This window comes from Periplaneta americana, chromosome 6 (assembly GCF_040183065.1).
Source record: "Periplaneta americana isolate PAMFEO1 chromosome 6, P.americana_PAMFEO1_priV1, whole genome shotgun sequence".
NCBI classification, from domain to species: domain Eukaryota; kingdom Metazoa; phylum Arthropoda; class Insecta; order Blattodea; family Blattidae; genus Periplaneta; species Periplaneta americana.
Window position 1 is genome coordinate 92297524 of NC_091122.1, and position 12778 is coordinate 92310301.

The 12778-nt window shown below is 35.8% G+C and overlaps 1 protein-coding gene across 1 annotated transcript in view; it reads left to right on the forward strand.

Moving 5' to 3' along the window:
- The window catches only part of Rpt1 (26S proteasome regulatory subunit Rpt1), a 48588-nt gene that overhangs the window by 13063 nt on the left and 22747 nt on the right, over positions 1-12778 (forward strand). Inside the window, exon 2 of the mRNA XM_069828451.1 lies at positions 281-318. Coding sequence (XP_069684552.1) covers positions 281-318 — 38 coding nt within the window. The remainder of the gene's footprint in view (positions 1-280; positions 319-12778) is intronic.

Consider the following 12778-nt stretch of genomic DNA (forward strand, 5'->3'; position numbering starts at 1 on the left):
GCACGCTGGTCATAAGTTGAACTGCCAAGATTGTCATTATAATAAAATATACAATATTACAAAGTGATTATTATTATGTTGTAATTATAATTGTTGTCATTACTATTGTATTTGTTTACATTACAATTATACTATTGTATTAACATCTAATTGTTATCTGACGATGCCATGAATCCTTGTATTCTGACGGCTAATAAATACATACAATAGTTCGAAAACTGCATTTTACATCACAAGAAAGTTTGGTTTTAATTCGTTTTGGGGTTTCTTTCTCTTGCAGCTCTGGATGAAGCAGATATCGCCCTTCTCAAGACTTATGTAAGTATAATTCAGGTATTTTTAAAATGTGTTCTTATTATCCAATTGAAGTTAATATTTATGAACTTCGAATTTACTGTCATTTTATGTTGTTTCCATTAATTACTTCTGTAAACTGTAGGCTGATATGATATCTTTATAAGAAGGTGCTGGATGGCTATTATTAGGGAAACTAAGGTAACTAAACGATAATTGTGTCATAGAAGAAGAATGTAAAGATGTAGCTTGGGGCTTTTTCTGCTACTGGTCACGAATGTAAGAATCTCATAACGATTGAAAGTTGGCTCTACTCTCGCCTTCAGGAGTGTGGGAAGGTTGGCAAAAAATGACATCCTTTTCATTGGAGTCATTACAAATAACTAAATCTGCGTGACTGACAGGAATTTAGCCTTTTGTGAATGACTCCAATGAGCGGAATATCTGATGATTTTTACATTCATCACCAGCAATAGAAAAATCTCAAGTCACATCTTTTTTTTAATAATCTACCATTAATTTCCCCGCAATTTAGAACGTTTTGGTGTATATTTTGTAATCTTTGCACTGGTCTCATCTTTGTACTCACGAGCTTTCTTATGTTTTTCTTACATCAGAGTTAAACTGTGTTTAAGAATATAGCTATATAATAATATGACATAGTAAATCTGTTCATAAGATTTCAATTTTGTGTTCCATTATCAATCTTGTTTAAATTTTCTTACGGAGAAAGTAACTTCTTGGTGCAAAATTCGATTTCGAAAGTATGACTGAAATCAGGGAGGCTTTTGGGGCAGTGCCAGTGTGCCATGGCGCCACTAATGAAAGAAATAAAAAATAATATCCTAAGAAGCAGTTGTAATAGTTTATTTTATACACATTTTATTTGTATTTCATCTGAACGAGTGCGCACACAGATCAGGATGCACTTTTGCAGCGTTTTTCCTAACATTGGAGCCAGTTCGGTGTGGCATTGTCTGTTTCCATATATCACTGTACAAAAGGCTACTGATTCTGGTTTATATGCGTTTCTTATGGCAGGCTGAGCCGAATTCAATTTGACTTGTAGTTAACATTCTGCCCCCTAGAGTGCAGTAATGCATAAATTTCGTTAGGTGGCAGGGATGTTGGAGGCATTAGGTAGGGAACCATCAAGCGCAGACTTGCACGAAAACATTTTGTGGCAACTAAGGCCTGGTGCACACAGAATCAGATGCGACACGGCGCGGCGTGACGTTTTGCAACGTCTCGCAACAGCTTAAAACTGTCTGCTCGCGACAACTGATTTGCTGGCTGTGGGATTGGAAAACTGGCCTAGGCTAGAAAATGGCGTCAATAATAGAGGACTGTCTATATGAAAAATTCTATTGTATTTGCTTATTATTTCCTAAGGACACAAGCTCCTAAAAATCTATACGATTAAAAGAGTCTTAAAAATTAGGCTTACTACAAATTGCACTGGTCAACAGTCATTTTGCGCCAGACATAAAACTAACAAATTCTTACTAATTTCGACCTCCTGAATTAAAAAAATAACAAGCAAAATGTTCCATCACTTCGGGTTTTTGAGATGCACAATATAATTAATTTTCTATTCATTTTATTAAAAAAATTACCGTATTTCGTGTGTAACTATTTTGTTTTACAAATGTGAAGACCCATTATGTGAAAACAATGTTAGTATAAGTAGGGCACCATGTTAGAAGCACTTGTAGAAAGGGAAATTATTTTATTGCCCTTCTACGAGTCTATTTCGAGGGAGTGAAACAGGTTCGCGGTATAAATGCACTTGAGTTTACCTGATTTTACTTGAGATGTGCATTTCTTTCACTATGAGCTTTAATTACATTACTGTAGTTTATATTTTGCAATATACCACCATGTCAAAACCACTTCTAGAAGCGGAAATTGTTTTATTGCCCTTTTCGGTTCCATTTGGAGGGGAAGAAACAGGTTTGCTGTATGAAAACGCTTCAGTTTACCAGGATATTTCTGTGGTGTTAGTATTCTATGTAAGACGTGTATTTCTTTAAAGTGTGCTTTAATGATAATATTCAAAGTACGAATGGTTTATATGTGCGGATTTGAAGGTTGTAGCATTGATTTTTGAAATGCAATTAGGCTACACAAAATTTTGCTGCTTTCTGTACGAATTGGACAGTCGCGCTCGAGATATTTTATTTTATTTTATTGGGTTATTTTACGACGCTGTATCAACATCTAGGTTATTTAGCGTCTGAATGAAATGAAGGTGATAATGCCGGTGTAATGAGTCCGGGATCTAGCACCGAAAGTTACCCAGCATTTGCTCGTATTGGGTTGAGGAAAACCCCGGAAAAAACCTCAACCAGGTAACTTGCCCCGACCGGGATTCGAACCCGGGCCACCTGGTTTCGCGGCCAGACGCGCTGACCGTTACTCCACAGGTGTGGACTCGCGCTCGAGATAAGCATTATAAAATAAAACGACAATCACTAGAGCCAAGGAAGAAAAATATTATAAATCAACCCCTTGTACCTCAAAGCGAAGTAATTTTACCCCTTTTACACAATAAGTTAGGGTTAATGAAGAATTTTGTTAAAGGGATAAATTATAAAACTGAAGCATTTAAAAATATCCAGGAAAAATTCCCTGCTATTAATAATCTGTGGCGCTACACCCCATGAAGAGTCCAGCCGGCTGCAGGCCTCTCGTCCACATGCCAAAACAGAGGTGGACGATCATCCAACTAGAATGGAGGTATTGTGTGGTTAGCACGATGATCCCCCAGTCATTATATCTGGCTTTCGCTACCTATCGTAGCTCCCCAAGTGCATCACGATACTAGGTGGGCATCGGTCCCATACACTGACCGAAATTTCATGACAAAATTTCTTCTCCCATGATGACTCGGACCAGCGCGCATTCCTTAACATTTCCTGCTATTAGTGATTCAAAAATAAAAGAGGGATTTCTCAATGGACCACAAATTAGAGAAATAATGGACAATCACTTCGAATCCTTGCTGGAAGGAAAAGAGACAGCCATCTGGGTTGCATTCAAGGAGGTTGAATTAATTTTCTGGATAACTGTAGAAGTGAGAACTATGAAGAACTAGTGAAAAATTTACTGTTGGCGTATTAAACTAGGGGTTGTAAAATTTCCCTGAAAATTCACTTCCTTCACTCACATCTTGACTATTTTTTCCCGAGAATTGTGCGATTTCAGTGATGAGCATGATGAGCGCTTCCTTCAAGAAATTTCAACTATGGAAAAAAGATACCAAGGACAGTGGAGTACCAATATGCTAACAGACTATTGTTGGACTTTAGCACGTGATGTAGCTGATGCCCAGTGTAAAAGAAAATGGAGAAAAAGAAAGCTGTAATCTTCTGAACAGTGAATATTTAGCCTTATTGCCATTATATAAAACAATATTTTGAATAGATATAAATTCCAAAATTTCTCAAAAACCGTAACCAACAACTGTTTTTATTGTCATATTCGTATAAAGGGAGGCTCAAATTATATAGAAAACATATCACATGGCTAGCGCGAAAAAAATGTTAACATTTGTTACGCAGTGTTATTATTATAAATTATTATTCACCTGGTGCTTTCATCTCATTTGCAATTTTTCACATATTTTCAGAAACCACATTATTCTCGTGATATTGTTTCAAAGATTGTACAAAATGTATCTTTCCTGTACTAAATCAACTAATTTATCCGCATCGAGCTCCATTATGAATAATGTGCACTACACAACAATAGTATTTTTTGTAAATAATGAAAGCGTGCAATCATAGCCACTACTAACGCATGCGCAGTACACTGCAGCTATCAGACAGTCTCCTTGCGACGAACTTCTAGCAGTAATTCGATGTTCTCTCTTCGTGTCTCCTTGTGTCTGCTCGCGACCGTTGCGCCGCGTCTGATTCTGTGTGCACCACATCATAAGAAATCAATGGGAGACAAGTACCACGAGACAAAATGTCGCGTCACGCTGCGTCTGATTCTGTGTGCACCCGGCCTAAATATCGCTACACTGTTGCTAGTATTGATGCTTTTGTTAACGATACATGAGATCTGTGTAGGACATGAACATGTGTTATTCAGGCTGCCGCATTGGATTCGTTGGCCTGTTTAAGTAAAGTGCAAACATGTTCATTTATTATCTGTATCATTGTTCATCTCATGTGTTTTTGCCAGTAATTTTACCATAAAGTTATAAAAGTATTTGACTTAACTAGGGCCTATACTGTGAAAGTTTTGCGTTAGCGTATTTGTAAATTTCGTTATTAGTTTCGGAAATGGTATTGTAACTGTTACTAGGTGCATTATTAACTGCACACCAGGTGAAATAGCTGGTTTAATTAATTTGTTTTATTTAACATAATGTAAACGTGAGTTGTGATTGTCACCTTTCACTAGAGTGATTTGCGTGCAACCTTTTTTCATTTTTGGCACCACCACCAGAATGCCTCACTGGCCGCCACTGACTGAAATACACGTTTAATCTACCTGATAACACAAACCTGGATCTTGGCATTGACTGTTTTATCTGTCGATGCAGTTTCATTTCTCGTTAGCTATTGGGGAGATTATGTTCATATTCATCAGTTTATCTAGGAAGATTGTACATCCACTGTCAAAAGTGTGTCCTTGGAAAAATAGCAAGCAGTCTTCTTCTTCTGCCTGACAAGGTTTAGGCCTTTATAACTGTTCCAAGGCTAACAATCCATATCCTGGAAGGTTGTCCCATGTCTCTTTGTCCCCTTGGTTGATATTTTAGTGATTGTCTTGGATATCCTCAGTATACCTACATTTCTTCTGATATTGTTCTGTCTCCTCTACATACAATGTTTATTTCTCCTAATTGTGTTCTGATTTCTTCGTTTCTCAATCTGTCTCCCCTTGTCACACCACATAGGGATCTCAAACATCATTTGAGCAGCCTCAAATCACTGTTTATCTCGTGCACTCATTGTCCACATTTCACAGGTATATTTAGTAGCTGGTTTTGGCATTATATTGTATAATCTCTGTCTTATGTCTCTCCTTATACTTGTGCCGAAATTTCTTTTAATATAACGACGAAATTCTTCCACAGTGATCCATCGGTTTTCCCCGTACAAGACCATGAACCTCAGCAATAACAGGATGGCACGATGAGTCTGTCCTGGGCGAGCATTGTCTTGCAGTGACATGTGTCCCTTTCAGAATCTCTTGTGCCATTCCATTACATGTGAACATGACATGTTGCCATAAACAGCAGACATGCGATGATGGATTTCTCATCCTCCTACTCCTTCAGCAGTCAAAAATCGCACTACACTTCACTGTTCTTCTTTACCTGCCTCCATTGGTGATGCTGGATGAACACGCATATCTCTATCCTTACTTTCACCACAATAAACGAACAACTAGTGTGTAAGCAGAGGTTGTAACTGTGCTTTCGCAAGTTTCCACCAGATGTCAGTTCAGCAATCAAATTCCAGTGGTTCCAACTTGCCTGCAGTGAGATATACGCATTGTGACTCATTTTCATTTGATTGCACCTCATATTATATTATACATAGTGAGTAAAACCTAAGTTACGGAAAATATTCTTTTCCTAGCCATGAGATTGTTTTTTTTTTTATTGGCGTCACTTGGGTTTTCCCGGCTCTTATTTGGCGTAAGCCTTGCAAAGGACACAGTGCATGGGTTTTCCTTATCAGTTGTTGCACTAAGCCAGAGACAATTCTGCTGGTATCTTACCTTACATTGTCGATCTCACTTAGCTGTTTGAACTGTCTTGAGAAATACGTATTTTAACCATGGTTAGATACACAGTACAGCAAAGCATTTTCCTCGTTGGATTGTATCTGTTGAAGTCATATGAATTTTGCAAGTTTTGGCAGCATTTTCCTGAGGCTGCACAACCACTGAATAACACTGTTGTGAAATTATTTAAAAAGTGGTGAGAAACAGGTTCCTTTCTCGATAAGAAGAAAGAAATTATCGAAACATGCTCTAAGACAAACAATTGAAGATATGCATGTGAGGATGGTTCATAGTCGAACATTTTATGTACCGCTTCCATTGATTGTGCCAGTGTGTATGTGCTCAAAAATGGATAATTAATTTTTTTATCTCGTGAGAAGTTGTGAACACTCACAGAATTTATTCCAAATTAAGTGTTTCATAAAAAATTATGAGCCCAACTATTCCTCATACACTAGCCACACAAGCCATACTCCCACTTTTTAATAATATAATGGGACTTCATGAGAAGAAATGTGGGTATTCTGAGTGTTCATAAAGCAATTTGGGTAAAACCAAGCTTCATTAGAAAAAAAAAATCGGGCATTGATTCCAGCATCCAATAAGAAAAAAAAATCAGGGATTGATTGAGGAAATTGTGTTACATGCTACCGGGTGACCTGAATTCAATTTATGAGTCACTGACACTTACAAAGTGTGCTAGGAGAGGAGTGCTTTTCTTGGACTCAACTTCATCCTCACATACAATACATATCTGTTAGAGCAATACACTTATTCGTTAATGGTGTAGCCTCTGGAAACTCAAGTGCAAACACACACTAAACTTAGGATCTATAAAACTCTTGTACGACCAATTCTTACATATGGCAGTGAGGCATGGACTTTCAGGAGGGCAGACAAAGGAAGACTTACAGCAGCGGAACTGAGGTTCCTGAGAAGAACTGTTGGCTGTTCCTTAGAAGGAATGAGGACATACTCAAAGAATAAAGAATAGACTCAATTATTCAACATATAAATCAATATAGACTGAACTGGAAAGAACATGATGCTAGAATGCCTGATACTCGCCAAAACGAATCCTATGATACATTCCAAAGGTTGCAGAAGCTTAGGAAGTCCTAAAAAACAATGGATAGAGACCGTAACAAATCACTAGGTCTAATATGTAGGATGATGATGATGATGATGATGACGACGACACAACTCGTAAGACTTCTACAGTAGATACATTTCAATGAGGAAAATGTGCTGTATTTCTTAATACAATTCATACAACTAACCAATTGAGATTAACATCGTAAAGTACCAACAGAGTTGAGGCACTCAGAAGCAAAGTAATATAAGTGACATTTTTTTAAAAAGTGAGATAAGTATATATTCTAAATCTTTAACGTCACTTCTGTTCAGAGAAAAAGTAATATAAGTGCAGTTCCAGTCATTACTGCTCCATGTTGGCCTTACACTTGTGTTACAATGCATACAGAGTTCTCACTGAGAGGCAAACTAATACAAGTGCGTTGTTTACATATTGTTGTTGCGTTTCTTCTGTGTATGACTAATTCATTTGCCATAATGGAGAGAGGTAATAGATTACATATTCGAAACATATTCGTGGAAAGGCTGCACACATTGAGCTGGACCAACGATACAGTGATCCAATAAGAATAACTTTTGCTAAGTGGAGCAACTTGAAATAGCTAATGAAATTCATCCCATTCATACACCACTCTTTCTTTGATGACTTGAAGCATTAGGATGGGTCTATAATAAGGACTGCAGAACGTGGAAAAGTGCGTGGAAGAGGAAGTTGAAGGAATATTCGCTGTAGGAGCACTACAGATGCACTTCATGACAGAAACATAGATGTTTCAGCAGAGAGAGATGTGACTTCATTAGATGAGGCTAGTGACGTAATGAACAGCGACTAAGGCTGAATTTCATTTAAAATTTGAAACTTTCTTACCCCTCTTCTTTCGGAGTACCATAAACCACATCAACTGTTGCCCTAGAAATTGAATATAATATTCAACCAATCAGACACTATGTATTAAAAAAGGATCTAAAAATACATTTAAAATTTCAAGCCTCATCCAGATCTCAGATATTCTTCAAACTGTCAGATAATATCCTATGTAATTTCTGCAAAATAAACAAGGAAGAAATACCAATCTATAACACAGACACACTCATTGCTAAAACTCCAGTTGTAAATGAAATTCCTCCATGAAAATGGATAATTCCAGAACATTGCCTACAAATTCCAGGAAATCATTTCAAAAATGTCCCTCCATACATTCTTAAGTTAGATGCCATGGAACTACTCTGCAGCACATATAAGGATTACCTTCAAATTTATACAGATGAATCTCTAAACCCTGATGATGGAACATCAGGAGCAGGGTATTATATTCCAAAATATCAAGAAAATTACTTCATACCATGTTCAGCCTCCTCCAGTCTTGACACTGAATTGCTAGCTATTGATGCTGCTCTTTAGTGTGTTACTCAAATTTCTGAAAGATCTATTTGAATACTTAAACCGACTCCAAGGGGGCTATATTTAATATAATCAAATATGTACCACACCTATACGCACATAGAATTATTCCAATTCAGAAACAAATAAGTGAATAAAAAAACTCCAAAAGAAAATAAAATTTCAATGGATACCTAGTCATTGTGGACTACCTGGAAACGAGAAAGTCGATAACGTTGCGAAACAGGCAACATATTTGCAACCAAGACCTCTTCAAGTGATATCTCTATCCAATGCCTTTACTTCAGTAAAGTTTCATTTTATGAACTTATGGATAAAAAATTGGCTCTCTGCTGACAAAGGAAAAATTTTACAGTCCGTTAAAAAGAAACCGAATGACCTGGAAATGTACAAAAACTTGCCCAGACATGTTCAAACATTTTTAACAAGAGCCAGAACAGATCACATTGTCACTCAATTGTACCTACACCAATTTCACCTTTCTGATAATCCTACTTGTCTGTGGTGTAATAATCATGATGAAGATCTAGAACACATTCTTCTACACTGTCCATCCATAAACCACAAAAGAAGTAAATTAAAATCATCAGTACCAGTTGGAGAAGACACATCTCTGTAGTATATATTGACTACACCCCAACTCTGGCTACTAGCAACAGGCGTCTATAATGAACACCGATCAAAATACCCCTAATTTACTATGAAAAAGAAGAACTGAAAATACTACAGTAGACTATAGTTGACTTTATGTTGTCAGCAAGCAACTGGATACATTAAGAAGATTGATTGATTGATTGATTGATTGATTGATTGATTGATTCTTTCGGTTATACAGACACATTTTTTGTTATAATATGATAATAAGAAAGCTCAAGTGCTGTTAAGACTGAAATGTTTCAATGTTGTAAGCAATGTCCTTATTCTTGTTTTAAATAATATAAGAATACTGAAAACCCTTGCACTTATATTACTTTTCCACAAACATATTTTCGTGGCAAAATAACACAAGTGACTTTAGGACCCTATTTTACCTAAACTGTTTTAGAGTAGATAATTTCTATTTAGAAGTTAAAAAATATAGGTACCAACATATACAACTGTAAATTTACAGCAACATAGTCCTGTAACAGATTTTTTAAATTTCCGTTTCAACTTCAAAGTCACTTATCTCAAAACTTACTAAATGTCACTTGTATCACTTTGCTTCTGAGTGCCTCAATTGTGTTGCTGTTGCAATGCAAGAACTGATTAGAAAAATGCATGCACTGTGTCCTTTACTAGGCATAAAACAAACAAGAGGCTGGCAAAACCCAATGTGCTGCCTGTTAGAAAACAGTCTCATGGCTAGATAAGACTGTTGGTAACTTTGGTTTGACTTGCTCTGTATTATACAGGGCCTTCAAATAGACATCCATCATTGAGTGTGCAGCTGTGCGTGGTGACTGGATGCATGCTATTCGCTTGCAAGTCAGATATTCATAGCCCTTTAAGTCAAGCACATAGATTGCTCTTGCAAATTATAATTACAATAACCACCTACCTTTATTATAGATGATGTTGGAAATGATGTCCTTGTGCCGCCACACATCTCTCAAACCTTTTAAGAACATTTGCATTAACACGCATTAGTTTTTCTGAAATTGCTGCAATTTCCTTTCCTATATTGTTTTTAGTTCTTGAAACATATGCCGGTTATTATGATACACTTTATTTTTTTTAATTTCCCCATAAATAGAAATTACATACGGTATTAGAAGAATATACACTGTAAAATAACGAAATTAATGTGTCAAATAAAAAAATAGCCATGTACCACTTGATTTGTTCAGGAATCACAGCCACGTGATAATGTAAGAATAAATTTCTGCAATTGGGTTTTGGATAATGTTAATAATGGCTCTATTGATCCACATTTAATTTTTTCACGGATGAAGAAACATGGTGTTAATTACTTGGTCAAGTAGCGACATAGAACAACAGATCTTAGAGTATAGAAAACCTGATCTTGTATACAAAATGTTATTACTTGACCAAAAAATTAGTGTATAATGCGCAATAAATGCTTACAGAATTATAGGACCTATATTCTTTTTAAATACCATGAATGCGCAGAGATACAGGGATAACATAATCATATCATTCCTAGAAGAATTATCTGGTATTGAATGTACATAGGGATTTTTTAACAAGACTGATCTCTTGTTAGCAATAATTGCGGAAATTTCTGAAGCTAAAATCATTAGTAAGGGAATATGGCCAGTACGATTCTCAGATCTTATTGTATACGATTTCTCTTTATGGGGGAACTGGACAAATTAAGTGTATTGGAATAACCCACATACGTTGGACAATATAAGAAGGGAAATTGCAGCAATTTCAGAAAAAGAATTAATATGTCTCAATGAAAATATTCTTGAAAGGTGTGAGAAATATCTGGTGGCACAAGGACATCATTTCCAAAATCTTCTTTGGCAAAGGTAGGTGGTTATTATAACTGTAATTTGCATTAGCAGCTATCTATATGCTTGACTTATGGACCTATGACTACCCGACTTTGCCGGCAAACAGCATGCTTCCTGCTGCCGTGCACTGCCTCACACTCACGAATTGACATCTATTTGAAGGCTCTGTATTATATTATGTTATATCTTATCATATATTACTAGGGTTACCAAACATCCATATTTAGCAAGACATGTTCGTATTTTGAAGGTTGTCCTTCTGTCGATATTTATTTTTTAAGATTTGTTAAATGTCCGTATTTTTATGAAAAAGTCCCAATCATCTAATTATCAATAATTATGTTTGAAAACATAATTCTGAACTGTGAATAATACTTTAGTTTTTCGTTCATATATTTTATTCAGAGGCTGAACTGACTTCAGTGGTACAATAGTGCTTCAAGTGTTAGTGTCACTGGTCAGTATTCTCTTTGGAATACAAGCCATGAATAAACTATGGCAGATCACACTTTGTTCATAAAATCGGCCAATCAACATGCATAAACAGTAGCATGTTCCACTGCACCATCAGTAACATGATGTTAAGCCAAAATTTTTTTTTTCCACCTGAAAATCTGCATCAGTAAAATTGTAAACATGCGAAATTATTGTTTTGAGTCTAGTGAAACCCATTGTTTTAGTCACCTTCAGCGAATGTGTATATGGTAAGTAAAGTAGTTTTCGTAAAATTTGGTAGGCCTAATAAAAAATTGGTTGGTGTTTTTCATATATACAGTGCTGGCACTGAAAGGTACTGTACTGTAATTGTATTTTTTGTTTTAACTGTATTTTAATTATTTTAGTATATTGTACAGATAATTATTTAATATATGCCACACAAATTACAGAATAGGCCTAATATCAATTTTGCAGCTTAAATTTAACTTTTGTATCTAAAAAAAAGTGCTAAGAAATAGGACATCTACAATTGTTTTTGTGTTCTGCTTTTTGAACCAGTTTGTCCTGTTTTTAACCCAAGAGTATCTGGTAACTCTATATATTACAGACTACAACAGCTTTTAGCTACTGACTTCATAATATATTTCTGAGTTAGTTGGTCTTGACAAATTGTTTTCCAATTAGTAATTTAAAGAATTTTGAAATGTTTTTTCTAAATTGTCAACAATATCTTAGTCAAAGGTTGTCCGAATGTCTTCCTGTTGGAGAGTCTTGAAACACATGATTGGATTGTGAACTGCTTCATATATTTTGCTCTGAATCTTATTTCAAAAATATTAAATTGTAAAAAATATGATGAGAAGTTACATTTACATAGGATTTACATCTCATTTAAAATGAAAAAACAATATGATGCTAATAAATAAGACAAGATCAGACACTGCCAATGACATAGCTCAGTTGACTAAGGTGCCTGCCTGTCGATCCGGAGATGCGTTCAGATGTGGTTTCAATTCCCGCTTAAGCTGATCACCTGGTTGGGTTTTTTTCGAGGTTTTCCCCAACTGTAAGGCAAATGTCACGTAATTTATGGTGAATCTTCGGCCTCATTTGCCAAATATCATCTCGTTATCACTTATCCCATCGACATTAAATAACCTAAAAGTGTTGTTAAATTTGTTAAATAACCAAGTAAAAAAAAAAAAATCAGACATGAAGAAAATTCAGTAAAGTTTGTAAGAATTGTGACACTAAGAAAGGGAGAGGTTATGAAAAGAAACATAGATAATAATCAGACCGAATTAAAATAGTGGATTTCAGTAATAGAATAAAAAGGCAA